Below are 16894 nucleotides of genomic sequence, written 5' to 3' on the forward strand. Positions count from 1 at the left end.
CAAAAACTATGATGAAAATAGAAAGACAATTATCAATAACAATACACAGGAGGTAATTTTGTCAATAACACAGAGTGAATTTGCTAGTTTATTGGCCCTAAGGTATGAGACATAAAACCCAACCCACATTAACTTGAAAAAACTAGCAGAAACATATGAGAACTTTGCCACCAGATAAAAAAAATTAGTATATCAGAGGATTAGCAAACGGGTTCAACTTGCCTCGTGATCATAACCTACCTTATGAATTTGATATTTGTTCGCAATGGATTGAGGATAGTATATCCCTGCTATTAATGTGTTTGGGTTTGGAAAGTAATGAAAAGGTGGCTACCAACATTCTGGAAATGATTTTTAGTATTCATTGTCTAAAACAACCAGCAAGATGATTTTATTGAGCACATTGTTCATTGCATGCCAGAACAATTAACAATGATTAAAAGAGGTTCACAAAAGACATTTAGATACACGACTTACTTGTGTTATCCTTTTGTTAACAAAGCATTTCAAATATTTGAAACAAATAAGCTTCAACTTGATTTTGGTAAAGCAATAAATGAATGGATGTATGTGATAATGATGAGTGATAACAAAGCGGACTACAACCACTTTGTAGACTTCTTCTTGGCACCTCTATATCATAAAATTACAAGAACTTCAATGCTTAGATTATTTGTCTTGTAAACAATGTAGTCAACTCGGAACTCAAATTCAATTGGATGACTAGTACTTTATGGTAGAGTACATTGTATTGAGGTTTTTATGGTCTAGTAATAGAACCCTACAAATTTCCAATACATGTGACAGATAAAGTATTTGCATTGGGATATGTACAGCAGATGGAAAGCACAGATGTACTCTTTCATAGTCAACAAAAGAAAACCATATTTCCTTCCTTGTCTTTCTCGTGCAGAGGGTTCACATTTGAGAGAAAAGCATTCAAAGTGGCATATGATTTTTTTACAATTTTTAAATTTGATGTTGTCAGGCACTAGCAGTATGATCCACTAAACATAATTGGTACAAATCTTGTATAGAATGGGAACTCCGCAAGAAAATCTCAACATGAAAGCATGCCATTGACTAAAAAATTAAAAAACATTGACTCTTGGGAAGTGGTCAAAAAAGAGACGAAGACATGCGCTAGTGAAAACAATATTTCAATGGAGGAATTGTCAACACAAATTAAAGAATTGTACAAATAGAAAGAAAAGGTGCAACCTATGCCATCTGACAATTTCTACCATAAAGTGGATTATCCATGTAAAATATCTACTCTAGATGCCTTAATAAAGACCGTGAAGCTGTACATTGGCCTCGAGGAAAATTTAATATTTATTGGAAAATGAGAAAGAATCTCGGCAACCCCAAGATCTCTACAGATTTTGAAAACTGGCCTAAGAATGAAACATTTAACAAATTATGGGATAATGAGCATCTAGATGCAACAACTACATAACATAATGTTGAGGATCAAGATAATCAGTATGAGGTTTTTAAGGATCCTACATCCACTTCCTTCAGCACAGATTCCACTAAATCCACTCCCCAAACTACTACTGCTAGTACATTTCCAGATCCTTCACCATATGTTGTACTCAATCATCAGACAAGGGAAACTTATGGTAGAGGGGTAGTGATTATAGAAAAATGGGTTATTTAGGTGATGGTGGGCTTGGCCCAACAGGTCAAGGACCTTGGTATCCAATTCCTATAACAGAACCACCAATACATGGCCATTGTCCAGTCATTGGAGATGACCCATCAAGTTCAAAAAAAGGTGAACCCTTTGCAACTTTGTTCATCCCCACTTCAATTCCAAATGCCACTGACATGGGTAGTACTAGTGGTCCAAAAAGGACATTACGACTATACTTTGATGCAAATATTGTAGCTGAACGTAACCAACAAACCATTGCAAAGAAGAAAAAGGTTATCAATACTCATACTAATACAATGCTAGGTACAATTCCCTTAGTACAAAACCCTCTAAATAGTCCACAAACTCCACTTGTTAGTGGAAGTGGGGTAGGATTAGGTAGGGGTGAGGTCATTGTTAATCCTCATAATGCAATTATTACAACCTTGAGCATTGGTGGAGACAAGTACAACATTGCAAGTGCTCATTCTCCTTTGAAACATCATATTGTGTCAACGGACCCAATTTTTGAATTCATTTTTTTGTATACAAAAAATAATAAGGCATTCGAGAAGGACGTACTTGACGTGGCTTGTTTTCAAGAACTTGTATCGAGTAGAACATTTCCAACATATAACACAAATAAATAAATGATGGAGTTCATGATTATTTTGCCCCCACAACTAGATAATAATCCACTAGAGAGTGAGATAAGTCCACCATATTTTCATATTAGCACCCTATCCATGGATTTATCAAAAGTAAAAAAAATGTGGACAAATTCAACGTGGAAAAAAATACCAACTCTATGGTCTATAGTTCACTGTTCAAGATAGAGAGAGATAAAAAAAGGGTTGGAGAAGGCAATTGAAAAGTTATAAGAAGGCCTAAAAAATGCAAAGGCAAGGAGAAAGTGACAGATAAAAGGTGCAAAGAAATAGAGAAAATGATAACAAATGCTTCCTCTCAAGAAGCAACTACACAAGAACTTGGGGAAAAATTTTAAGAAAGCAATAAACAACTTGAGAATGAAAGAGCATCTTCACTAGATAATTTTTAAAAAGTTGGAGTCTAGTGGACATACAATCAGTAATTTAAATAAGGAATTGGAGAATGAGAGGGGAAAAGAAAAATTATGGGAAGAAAAAGGAAGGAAATAAAGAAACAAAGTGAAAATCGGTTGTCACAAATGGTGTAAGAGGTACATAAGGCAAGTAAAACAATCATGACCTACGAAAATAGCTTGAAAGAGTCAAATAACCAAATTGAAAATTTAGTCAAGCAAATCAAAGAAACAAATGTCAGGGGGAATTATGATAAATGTTGATAGGTTATGTGATTGGTTTGAATCGCATCAAAGTGTTTGAGTTGTTTATGGGAGTATCAAAGAGAAAGTTGAGAAGAACAAAGACATTTTTTAAGCTTGAGAAGACTACAAGATATATTATAAACATAATCAATACAAACAGTGACAAGTATTTCACAAGCAATGGAATTCATGACCGCGTTTAGACATCAATAAAGACATCAGTTATCATTCAAAAATGTCAGCATATAAGGGAAGGAGAGGAACATTTGAACTCATTTGGGAGAAAGCTCGTCAAGATGAATGAAAAAGAAAAATTAATGATAAGTTTTGGTTTTCCTAATGCTTGCCTTAGTAACTCATCAACAAAATTCCTTGGAAGGGAAGCTTACCAAAATGAGTTGGAGGCTGAAATGAGTTCTGAAGTAGTTAAGTTTCTTCAAGATACAACTCTTGAAGGCATTGTTAATTGCATCAAGCCATTGGCAAATCTGAATGTACTATTGGATGTAGCATCGCTTTCAAGTAAGTCTTCAAAATATGGATGTCTAACGGCATTGCAAGTCATCTACTATAATATAACAAATGTTAAATTCCAAACGAAGCAGATTTCAACATCCTAAAAAAATTGACATAATCTTCAATCATCTCATAAGACATCAATCAAAGTATGTATTTATACTTGGAAAGTACTTTTAATCATCTTTATAGTGTTTATCTAATTTCTATTTCTAATGCTTTGATATGACTTTTAAGTTTGAACTTTGTTTCTTGAGCATGATAAACATAGCAGAATCCAGATGCTACAATGATATATTTTTGAACAAGCCTGTCAAATACAAATCCAAAAAATATTTTTGATGTTGAATTTGATGCTACTCTTCTCATGAGGCAAATCGACATGAAGTTTTTATTTCTCCCTTATTTCTATAGAAGGGAATTGAGGGTCATTTGCTAAATCTAATGGTTGTAAACTTAATACTTGTGATTATGAAATTGAGTATTGTAATTTAACTTTCACAAAATTATTTCATTGAATTGTATTAATTATCATGTGTAAATAAAATAATGAGAATCAATATGAATTTAACAAAAGTTGTACCATAACAATCTATCATATAAGCATAATAATGCAAATAAATCAATAGTAATGGTAAAAGTTGAATGGTTGATGGTATCATCTAACATGCAATGTACATGTTTGTTTGATAGCAGACACTTAGAAAATGATACAACTTATTATGCAGGATCGATGATTAGATACATAGAATAGTGTCGAGAATCAAAAAAGTAGTTTGTTTGACATTAGACATTTTACATTTAGAATATAATATAATTTTTTATGCATGATAGATGATGAGATATAGAGAATAGTGTCCATAATCCAAAATCTAAACTATAGTAATTACTAATAAGTAATAAATTCAAAGTTGCCACATCATACCATAACTGTTAGAGTTGTCAATGCATCTCATCATCCAAATCTTCGAATTCATCACCATTAAGTTGAAATAGTCCCTTAATTATGCTCCACGTTTTCTCTAGTTTGCATACCTCTACTTGCCTGATCCTCAACTTTGCCTTCAACATCAACAATACCAATATCATTACTTGAGTTACTAATCTCATTGTTTGAAATGTTTCTCAACCCTCTTCTTTGGCATTTCTTCCTCCACAATTTCAGTGCCTTTTCGTAAGGAAAATTATTGACTTCATTTATGGATGGATACAGCTTCAAGAAATTTTCTAAATTATTGTCTAGTTTATTTCTTACTTCTGACTTTAGGAACCCAAAAGCATTGAAAACTCTTTCATCCTCCACAGAACCCAATATCATGGTCAAACATAGTTCAGCAAGCTTGAAATATTTTGATATTGAATCCCTCAACACTTCGCTTTGAGTTATATTTCTCCAAAATTTGGTTACCGATCCTCCTTCTCTAGGGTTCTGCATAAGATCATATTGTTCCTTCATTGTCTCTACAAAAGGATGTGATTGCTCTCTCAAATGGCATTCGTCTAAAATTCCATCTACAATTACCCCATTGATTTCTTTGGTTTTGCAAAAGTTATCTATCAAAATCATTACCTTATCTCTAAAATATTTCAAACTTCTGAAACTCCAATAATTAGGAAACACAATACACATTGCTTCAAGTAATTCATGTCAAGGCAATCTTTCTCTAATTTCGGAGGAAAGCTTATAAGAAAAGTCCTTTGCATTTCCTTTGTAATAGTTAATTTGGGATGCATGGGTTTCTTTCCTTTTCTCATGGGCACAGGCCTTCCATAGTAGTGCATTGGTATCTCAACACCCTATATATTGGCACATAACTCCATGTTTGCATGAATCTTTAAAAATTATCAAGATTATCCAAATCTGTGATTTTGATCCACCCTAAAAGCTTTATCCACAGAAAATGAATCTAGAATTCTATATAGATTATTAAGGGTCACACATGTCATTTTACACAACGTATTATTTTCTACAATATACATAAATCTTTGCTAGATCTTCTTTATTATATTCCTCATTTCCTCTAGCATGGTGAGAATGGCTACTAACATTAAGAGTGTCTCTGTATTACTTAACCTTTCAAGTAGCTCACCATATTTTCATTGGCCACCCTCATTACGAGTTGACTCCATTGTACCAAACAACAATGGATATTTAGAAAAAACTCAATGAGGTGGTCCATCCAAAGAGATCCATTTGGTATCATCGTCATTAAGAAGCTTGCTCCCATTAGTTAGTCCTTCCACAAATTGTTGAGATTCCTTGAATCTTTTATGACTTTGACATAAGTGTCTATAGATTTCTTTGATTAAAACTTCAACTTTGTATATTTGTGAATAGTTGCTGAAAATTGCAAAAGCTAGATTCATTATGTGGGCCATGCAGTGAATGCCAAACATAATGTGCAAGAAAAAAAATTTAACTTTATGACAACACCATTCTTGTGCTCTTGCATTATTGAAGCTCCATCTGCTCCAACACAAACCAACTTTTGGGCAATCGCCATTTCATATATACCTCCATATTGAATTAAAGAACTCTTTACTAGTTCAAATATCTTTTCAGTTGAATTATCCTACATTTTAAAAATAGTTAGTAGATTGGATTGACAGATTGAATTGTGTATAGCATAGGCATGCATGCATACCCATGAAGTATTGTCTATTGTTGTCACCTCATCTAAAGATAATACAAAAAAAATTGACTCTTTAATTTTTCCCCTAATATTTTCATTTTCAACCTCAACAACGCAACTTGCCCATTCCCATCCAATTTTTGTTGACTAGTGAGTCCTAGAATAATAACAAACTTTCGGAAAGTGTAATAAAGCACTCAATGATGGGTAGTCTATCATGGCACGCTCTTTGCTTAAAATATAAATTACAACACTTAATTGAAGAGCTTTGCCCATTACTTCAATTTCTATTGCTTTTCCAATAAGATATTCAATTGAGCCTTTTACTTCAATAGGCTTTGTTTGTAGTTTCTCTTGAAATTCAAAGATTTCTACATTTTTAACATGTTGACATGCCTCCCTGGTTTCCCATCATATCACAAATTTTTCAACTCCATCTAAGATTTTCTTCTCATAAACTTTACCCATATGCTTTTCTATGGTGTCAATTTTTAGCTGCAACCTCTTTTCCTTTTTATTTATCCTTGTGCATATGATACGTCTACATTCTACTGGAGGCTCGCCTTTAATTGGATTGCACACAGCTTAAATGAATGGATACTTTGAAGCTCGTTCTATTTGAAAATTCATGATCAATAGATCCCAATTCCATTTTTTTAAAGATTTCCCATCATTTTTTGCTTTGAATTTCCTTTTTCCCTTTCTTGGTCATGCACCATCACCATCTTTGGAATTCTCATCCAAGTCAATTATATTGGGTATTAACATGAAGATCTTGGCTGCTCTAGGTATTTACTTCAAGATCTTCTTCAAGTTCATCAAGATCAGAGACATTAGGTTTGCCAACTTCTTCAATATGTGCCAATGGCACTCACAGTAGTTGGGAATTTTGTAAATGTGTTTGTGATGTTGTAGCTTCCCGATTTTGGCCACTATAATATGATGACAAGGTTTTGCAAGTGTGTTTGGTTGGCCTTTCTTGGCTTCCACCACATATAGGACTCTTACCTTGTTCACGTTCAACATATCTGATTCTCCAAAGAAATATACGCTACCTAAAAAATCAACTTATTGAAAAAGTGACAATCGACTATTGCATATATTTATCTAAATAGGATTCATTGGTTGTATAACCTACACTCTAAAATATAGATGGCCTAGGTCTCCCTGGTTACTAGATGACTTAGTAGTCATTGGTCCTAGATGATAACTGACGACTAACAATCTATCTTGCAAATACTAAATAAGAACGAACTAAAATTACAAAGTCCAGACAAATAGGGGTCTAAGTTACCTTTGCCTAAATTGCAGTCATCGCTTGTCAGTGCTCTCAACACTTTAAGAAATTGAGACGTTACTATTTATTAGAATGGAGATAACCTATTGATTTATGAATGTATTTATACCAATCTTTTTTGGTGAAGCCTGCATAATAAAAAATACATTTTATGTAATTTGCAAGGCAATTATGGTCTCTCCAATATATGGCCATGCATAATGTAGTTGGCGAAATTGAATTAGTGTGGGACACGCATCCGCATATTTGTGGGGTGAATGTTGTCCCTCTCCCAAAAAAAAGCCTTTTAAAACCATGAGTGAATTTAGGTCATCCAAAAAGTTCCCTTTAGCAACCATAGGTGAATGTATCTAATTTGTTGTGAGCAAAAAATAATTTTGATTGGCTATATTGCTTGAAAAATAGAATCAATGGCATAAATCTTGTGGTGATGGGACCAACGGTGCGACCGATTTTTGGTAAAGTTGGGGCAACACCCTGCCACATATGTGGGAAATTTCGCCAAGTCGATGTGCATAATTCGCCAATTGGTGAATATTCACCACTAAAGTAAACCATGTACTATTATCCAATTATATGAAGGCACCACCTTATGGGCAAATGAAAAGATTCCAATGCTTTTGAGAGCAAATGAGAAAATGTTAGGTAAAGGCACAATGTGGACTCCCATTGTACATTTGTTATAATATGATTGAATGTACATGGACATGTAAAATTAGAGCCTTCTTAATGGTCACTACCTCAACATGCTTGTCTCATAGACTTGATACGTATCTTTTGGTGATGGAAAAAATATCTTTTGATATTCAACATTAGCAAACCTTCATTTTTTTACCACATAATCCCAAATTGTTTCATCTTCTTAACATTTCACCATCTTTTTAAAATCTTCTCATTGTCATGATTTAGTTCATGCTTGTGCTCACAAACTCTATATCTCTTTCAATGTCTTAACCTTTATCTTCTTAAAGTGATGAAGTTTGGTCTTCTCTTATGAAAGACTAGTCATTTGTGAATTCTTGCTTTAAAGAGCTTTAACTAACCACTAATAGTCTATCTTGTACCTACTAAATAAGAACGAACTAAAATTGCAAAGTCTAGACAAATATGGGCACAAGTTACTCATATTTGCCTAAATTGAAGTCGTCGCTTGCCAATGCTCTCGATACTTTGAGAAATTGAGACTTCACTATCGATTGGAATAAAGATAACATGCTATACCAATCCTTTTTAGCAAATTTTGTGGGAATATTATAGTGTATACAAAATATTTGGTGAAGCCCACGTAATAAAAACATGTCTTTGTGTAATTTGCAGGGCGATTATGGGTCATCTAATATATGGCCATGCATAATATAGTTGGCGAAATTGAATTAGTGTGGGACAGGCGTCTACATATTTGTGGGACAAATGTTGTCCCTCTCCTAAAAAACCTTTTAAAACCAAAAAGTTCCCTTCGGAAATCATAGGCGAAAACAGTTTCGTTCAGAAATGATAGGTGAATGTGTTTAATTTATCTTGTCCAAAAAATAATTTTGATTGGCTATATCACATGAAAAGGAGAGCCGATGGTATAAATCCTGCGGTGATGGGACAAGCGATGCAACCCATTTTTGGTAATGTTGGGGCGACAGCCTTACCACATGTGGAAAACATTCGCCAAATTAACATACGTCAATGTGCAAAATTTGCCAATTGGTGAATATTCACCACCAAAATAAACCCTGTACTATTATCCAATTATATGAAGTCACCACCTTATGTGCAAATGAAAAGATTCCAATGATTTTGAGAGCCAATGAGAAAATGTTAGGTAAAGCCACAATGTGGACTCCCATTGTACACTTAGCATAATATGATTGAATGTACATAAACATGTAGAATTGGAGCCTTCTTAATGGGCACTAACTCAACATTCTTGCCTCATTGACTTGATAGGTATCTTTTGGTGATGGAAAAAATATCTTTTGATATTTTCAATATTAACAAACCTTCATTTTTTAGAACATAATCCCAAATTGTTTCATCTTCTCAACATTTCCCCATCTTTTTAAAATTTCCTCATTGTCATGATTTAGGTCATGCTTGTACTCACAAACTCTATATCTCTTTCAATGTCTTAACCTTTATCTTCTTGAAGTGATGAAGTTTGTTCTTCTCTAATGAAAGACTAGTCATTTGTGGATTCTTTCTTTAAAGAGCTTGACCTAACCACCATCTTTTGTTGGTGGAACGATTGCGGATTTGCATACCATTCATGTCCTAATTTTCTAAACTACTCCAATAAGTGTATCTCAATTCAACCCTCTTTGTCATAGTTACCTTGCAAAACAAAGGAAATTTCATAAAGCTGACAACATGATAAGTATAAACGATATCAAGGATATCTAAAAGCTTACATGATATGATTTACATCTAGATTTGATTTAAATCAACCTTTTCTCCTATTTAACCCAACTTGATCGAGAATTCCAATTTTCCAAGGTATGATTGTTAGTTTCTGTCCAAATTTATCATTTTTAGAAATCTTCAATTCTGATTTCTCTTTGTTTTTTATGTACATTTCTTTTTTGTAGAATTTTCAAAATACGATTTTGTGTAAAATTAGAGATTTGTCCTTCTGAAATCCTCTTCAAAGTCAACTTTTACTTAGATAAAATCACTCCTCATTTAAGATGAGTTTGCTACCTTCTAATTAATAGTTTGATTACTATTGGTATGATGGCAAGTGAAATGGACCTCTCCCCTTATATGGGCACTTAGGTTGAAAAGAGATGCCCCTTGGTCTAGGTCAACTTCTCTTTTGTTTGTCAATTAATTTGTTTAAATTGAACTTTTGAATTCTTTAAGGAAGTCGACTTGTCCTTTACCAAAATTTAATTTGAATTCAACAATTATGGTTTGATTCTTTTGAATTTATTGTCCATTATCAATTTAAGCTATATAGATTTGCCTTTAGCATCTGTCGTCGATTTTCTATAAACTCCTATTTGTCTTCACCTTTAAGCGCACCATATCATCCCTTGGGTGAAATCGTTGAAAAGTCTAGATTATCATTCTTGACAATGGGCAAGGTTCATTCAATGTCAAGACTAGAGATTTTTCTTTGTCGCTTCATACATTTTCATGCTCCATTCGATCCATGCCATCATTTTCACACTCCAAAACCATGGCAAAAAATTTAAGTTTTTGAGATTAATATATCGAGTTTTAGGGAATTTTGCCCAATAGTGGAGATTTGGCATTCTCCCTTGCGTCAACCTTCATGTTATTTGATGTGTTCAAAGGGAGAGGTGACCATTCCAAACTTATAACCAACTCAATATCAATGGTAAAGATTTGGGATCTCTAGGATTTTGTTTTGCCTAAAAAAGAACTCCATCACACTGGAAGTCCTGGTTGAAATCGTGAGATTTCAAGACTAGGAATCTCGAACTTGAAAGGATTTTACCCAAGGTTAAAATTGACATTTTTAAACCTCAACAAATACTCTTCATATGCCCATGGCTTTGGCTGAATTTTGGGGATTATGATATTAGAAATTCCGACAAAGTGCAAGTTCTACCTAGTGTCATAATTAGGCTTGATTTTCTCAATAGTTTCAAATTGCCATCTTGCTCGCTCAAAATCCATCTTAGGCTTGATTTTCTCAATAGTTTCAAATTGCCATCTTGCTCGCTCAAAATCCATCTCATGATTAATGACCATAATCCTTTGGGTAGCAACTTGCATTTGGAGTTTGATTGAAATTTATTTCATTTTGTTCTCAATCTATTTTGCTCAAAATACTTTCATCTTCCACTTATAATTTGATCAACTTTGCCTTTATCCTTCATTTCTAATGTTATTGATCAACTTGGAGTTGCAACTTTTTCTTGAATCCATCCTAGGCTTGGGCAGAGATTTTGAATTGTTGAGATTATCAAGGGATGGAAATGTTGAGATTTCAAGACTCCCCTTTGGTGGAGATAATTAGATTTTGGGATTTCCCCTCTCCATTCTTCATCATTTTATGCCTCAAACTTCATTTTTCATCATTTTCATCAACTTGAAATCTTGCATTGAATAGCCCTTATGCTAGGACAAGGTTTTAATATTGCCAAGACTTATTACTATGAAGGGGTGGGAAAATATTAAGATTCTCAAGATTGAAAATCTTGAGATTCTGAAAATCTCCTAATGGCTTTACTATATTTCATTTTTGTCAATTCAAGTTTCAATTCATCTTATGAAATTGTGTTCAAGGCTTACTCTTCATGATTTTCAATCCAAATTGCATCTTTAACTTTCATTGCTTACCTTCAAAATTTTAGTCAATTTCATCTTTTCACATTCAATTCTAACATTCCCCATCAACTTGGCATTCTAATCTCACCTTAGGTTGTCTCCAAACTCGGGTGGAAATTTTCAAATCTCAGGGTTTTCAAGGGGGCAAAAATATTGAAATCTTGGGATATCCCCCTTGTACTTTGAATGTTGAAACTTTCAATTTCCCTCTTCCTTACTTAGTTTTACCCATCAACTCTCAAGCCTTGTTCAAACTTCAAAATCCACAATCTCCCTTATCCATTTGTCGTTACCGTGACTCCAAATCTGATTTCAGTCTTACTTTTCACATTATTGTCATTCAGGTTTGTACTTCAACAAAACTTTCGTGTTAGTTACCTTTTGATGGTACCTCTCATTTTCAACTTTGAAACCTGACTTGCTCAAAACTAGACTCCACTTTATAAAATGGGCAAAATTAAACTCATCTCTTGGACTTGGAGACTTGAAAATTACTATTAACTAAGACACCCCCTAAGGCCACTACTACTGCCAACACAGGTGTCCCCATTTGCAATGGACCGATGGTGTGAAACCTAACAACAATACCAACCATGAATGCTTGACAAAGTTTTCTATATGATTCACCAGTATGTTTACGATGATGATTGTCTCTTGAATAAGCTATAAATGTATACATTCCTGGCAAGGTTTTTGCAATGTTTTTGGCTCACGGTCAGCAAAAACTAATGTACCTAACCACTGGACTCTGATTTCCTGGAATGTCATGATTATACATTCCATTTGAATTTTGCAATATTACACAAATTCATGCAACCAAACAACACAACATCGATAAGTAAACTATGTAAAGTTCGCAACAATATTCCCTTGAAAGAAAAAAGGTTATGTTAAATAGTAATCCATATAAACCTGAAATTCACTACCATTTCCAAATGCCACTGAAGATAAATGAAACAAATTAAACTTTTGGATAATTGGAACAACTGGAAACAGAACTGCACAAGAATAAAACTACAAAGAGAATAAATTATAAATCAAGCTTATAGATCACAATAAATGATTTTATCTATATGGTGCACCACACAGAAATGAACAATGGAGTGTGCTTAGAAAGAAAATCAGTGTCGCATCTTCTCCTTAGATGTCTTCTTTTTTCTTTTCTTCACAGCCTTGGGAATTTTAGTTTTTCGAGCTTCCCTCTTTTCTGCCTTTACTGCCTTTTTATGCTCCTTGCGAATTGCTCTTCTATCAACATTTTCCTTGTCACGTGATAACCAATTGCCCTCAGTTTCAGAATCTTCATCCTCAGAATCAACAGAGCTCAGCTGACTGTCAGTACCTTCTCCATCTATTGTGACACTTTTTGAAACCTTTCCTGAAGCTCCTCTGAACTCCTCACTATCAGATTTTGGATCTGCATGACATTCCTTAGTTCCTTCTGCAAGCTGATCACTCATGTCTTCTAATATGGCAGGAATGACGCGCACACCAGATAAGTCCTCTTTCAGGCCAGTGATTGTTTGATAGTATATACCTTCAGTGTTTTTGCCACTGGTAATCTGATCTATATCCTTCTCAAAATCTTTTACCTGACCCAATGTCCTTGGGATAAAAGACTGCAAAACAAACATCATGCACTGACATTAAGTTCAAAGGCCACTTCAATTTTGTATTTCATTGTACCATTATGAGAAAGTATTAAGTACATCTAAAATTTTAGTAAGCACTTGTTCAATCAAATGACATAAAGCATATTTTTGAGGAATAACGTGACTATTGAGAATATAAACACTGCTCCTATGAATAACGCACATGATTATTGTCAAGAACATTGCAAAAACTGATTACCAAATGCATCATTCATAATTCTCTGCAGTGTAAATTTTTTCCGACGTGCCCTCTATGTAAACCTGTAGTGGATCAAATGAACAACCAAGGACAGCCTAGGATACATAATTATGTACAAGAACACGGAAGAACAATGAGGACTACAAAAAACAGTGTTTATATTATACGCAGAAAAATTAAACCCTCTATAGAACAATATAATATAATATATATATGGAACCCAACCAACAACCTATGCTACTCAACCATCAATCAGCCCACTTGGAGAGAGTCTGTGTTACAATCTATTATATATCCCTTTGTTTAAACCAAGCTATACCAATGACTCTCGGCCTTGACTTCACCCACAACTCTAGGTACAGCTTCAGCAATGACTAGCAGCCCTTCCTAAAAGGAGAATTATCCCTTTTATGTTGACACTGATACGAGATCCCAAAGGTGCACCAAATGAAAGGTTTCTTCCATGCCTCTTGCCTATCATTGATGCTTCAAGATTTCATGATGATTCAACCTCCATTCATGTGTCTATTAATTTCCTTGGCCATTTTTGGAATACCTTTGTATGTCATCAAACATTACTGTCAGCCTGCACAATCTGACATAACAAACAAGATATGTCGTCTGCCACCCATTGGCCTCCAAATGGCTTCTTATCATATCCACACTCCAAAGCCTAGACTAGCTCCTAGATGTAGTCACCAAGCTTGCAGGGCAACAAGTGGCACCCAAGAAACATGACCTTCGTACTCCATGAATAAAGGCAAGAATTTGATTCAGCTTGTATGCCTATACAGTGCCAATTTCCCACTGCTGGTCCCCGTATATCTATGTTAGATTCTTAAAGCTCCCAAAGCTCAAACACAAACAAAAAACTGCAAACCAAAACTCCCAACACAAAGATGGAAAGAAAATGAATCCTTCCTAGTTATTCAAGATTGTTCAACTCCTAGGATGCTCCTGCATTAAGTAAACAATTTGTGACCTTGGTGCTCACAAAAAGACTTTGAAAGAAGACTAGTTCAGTAATTCAATTCAGCTTACTTCAGCTTTACCAGTCTATGAAATCTCTTCTAACACTTTATGACTATACAATTTCAATGGAAAAAATCTCATTCTACTTGCTCTACCTAGCTCTACCAGATGTGTGCTATTTCATCTTCTTGCTTCTCAAGCATCTAATTCTTCCAATCAATGTTATTGGGTGGTGTCATTTATCCTTCAAATGTATCATTTTGCTAAGGAAAAGGATATAAGTTATAGACATTGAATCTCAATGAGAAATCCGATCCTTCTATCAGCTGAATTTTCTACGCATTTTTCAAGAATTGGTGCAAAACTTTGCACAAGCCAATATTTTGGATTTCAATTTGTACATTCCTCTAGTGAGCTGAAGTACTTGCCTACTTCCACCTTGAACAGTTCTTCACTCCAATCAGTGATGACACATACAGAGCTGATATGGCCTTTTGTCAATCTGTTGTACATGCTCAAAAAAATTATTCTATTTCAAGTTGCAAGCTAAGATCTTATTATTTGTCTAGCTTCAGTGCTTGTTCGCAATAAGTTTCAATTTAACTGTCATCATTTTTAGGCTTTAGCTAACACATTTGCAAGACCTGCTGAAAGAAGATATCCAACAAATCAAGCAGGGTAAGCAGAGAACCTGAGGAATGAAGAAATGGAAAAGGCATCCTACAGCAAAGGAAAGCTCACTAGGGGTTTTAGGAATAAAACCTTAGCAAAACAGAGGTATTGGTTGAGGATATCACATAGGGAAAGGGTGAAATAGTGTGCCAAGGAGAGAGAATGCCATATTTGAAATTAACAAAACTTAAAATGGCAAATAGTGCACACCACAAAGGGGAAATGTCATGCTTTGGTTTGGTTGAGTCAAAAAGCCACTTAAGTGGGAAAAGTACAGTGTTCATGGCAAATTATAATGTGAAATCACTTATGACACAAAAACACACTTCTCACTTAGTGGTAAAATTAAACATCAAAATAGACCAAAATTTGCCCAAACTCACTTGACATAAAGTCACAGTGAAAGTAGACATAACTGCGATCAACGTCTTTCAGAGCACCCAAAGTCACTTGAGTGACATGATGTCAATTGAAAAAACATATGGAATCAAAGTGAAAACATTAAAATCTACAAATTCAAAATGAAAATATGAAAAAGTGCATAGCAACTCCTTGGGATGCACAAAGTCATTTAAGTGGCATTACAAGTTCAAAAAATATCAAAAAGTTGATCCTAGTTCCCTCGGGCATCCCAAGAGGGAGAGGGAGGAGTGACCAGATGTCACTAGAAAAGCATACAAAAAGAGTAATTCCAACTTCCAAGAGCACGCTTAGTCATCTAAATCTCATAACGTATAGTTGAATTAGATGCAAAAGTGTTTTTATTATTTTATGTGTAGAAAATGTGCCACCACGGGTTGGAGCAAATCTCAACATAATTTACAGAAAAAATGTATACTTATGCTCATGTGTACCATAGAAGATTTGAAAGTCAAAAGTGATTGATAACATCTAGAATGAAAAATGCATTGACCCAAGCACGTCCTAGAGATTGGATGACAATAATGCAAGGAAAAACACAAGCAAAGTTGCACCAGAGAGAGAAAGTAACTTCAATGACAAAGTGAACTTCAAAATACCAAAAACCTCCAAGGTCTGAAGGCACACCCTATACAAGGAGAAGTCCAAGCTTCCATTAAATCAAGTAAAGATGCAATCAAAGCAAGTTTCCTTCATCTTGTTGATCGTTAGCACCGGATTCTTAAAGCTTCATTGCCATTGTCTAAAGGATCAACAGCTGTTTCCATAAAAACAGCATTTACAATAGTTAACGTGGAGAGACTTTCCATTCCTCCACTATTCAGCCAAGGCACCTCAAGATTGATGATTTGTCTTGTGTAATATCTTCATCTACATGTTCTAGAATATTGCACTAGACTTCATACATTTCCAAGGAAGTTGATGGAGAGAAAATTGCAATAACAATTTTTGATGATTTCCTTGTGAAGAGAGATACAAAAATCATCAAGGTAAATTCAAATTTCAATTTAAATATTAAATTGTATCAATTAACTTCACTTGTTTGTAATTTCTAACTACAAAATATTGTGCAACTTTTTCATGTTATTATTTTTACTGCAACTTTAAATTGTTTGTACATGTGAAGGCCTTTAGTCAAGAATTTACCTTAGTTACTGATCCGTGAAACGAATCCGATTCGGGTACGTGAATCGGATCCGTGGATTCGTAAAAAAAAATTTACCAATTATGATTCGTGTGTGTGTGTGCGCGTATGCATTATAAATACTTAAAAATGAGAGAAATATACATAATTCTAA

The 16894-nt window shown here is 34.4% G+C and overlaps 1 protein-coding gene across 1 annotated transcript in view; it reads right to left on the reverse strand.

Annotated features, from left to right (window-relative positions):
- Positions 1-12690: 12690 nt before the first annotated feature.
- LOC149540025 (uncharacterized) overlaps positions 12691-16894 on the reverse strand; it is a 145821-nt gene continuing 141617 nt past the window's right edge. The window contains exon 12 of the mRNA XM_089801208.1: positions 12691-13300. Within this exon, the coding sequence (XP_089657334.1) occupies positions 12803-13300 (498 nt within the window). The 3' untranslated portion in view covers positions 12691-12802. The remainder of the gene's footprint in view (positions 13301-16894) is intronic.

The sequence above is a fragment of the Cupressus sempervirens genome, chromosome 9 (genome assembly GCF_028749045.1).
Source record: "Cupressus sempervirens isolate cs-2001-9-10 chromosome 9, ASM2874904v1, whole genome shotgun sequence".
Lineage (NCBI taxonomy): Eukaryota > Viridiplantae > Streptophyta > Pinopsida > Cupressales > Cupressaceae > Cupressus > Cupressus sempervirens.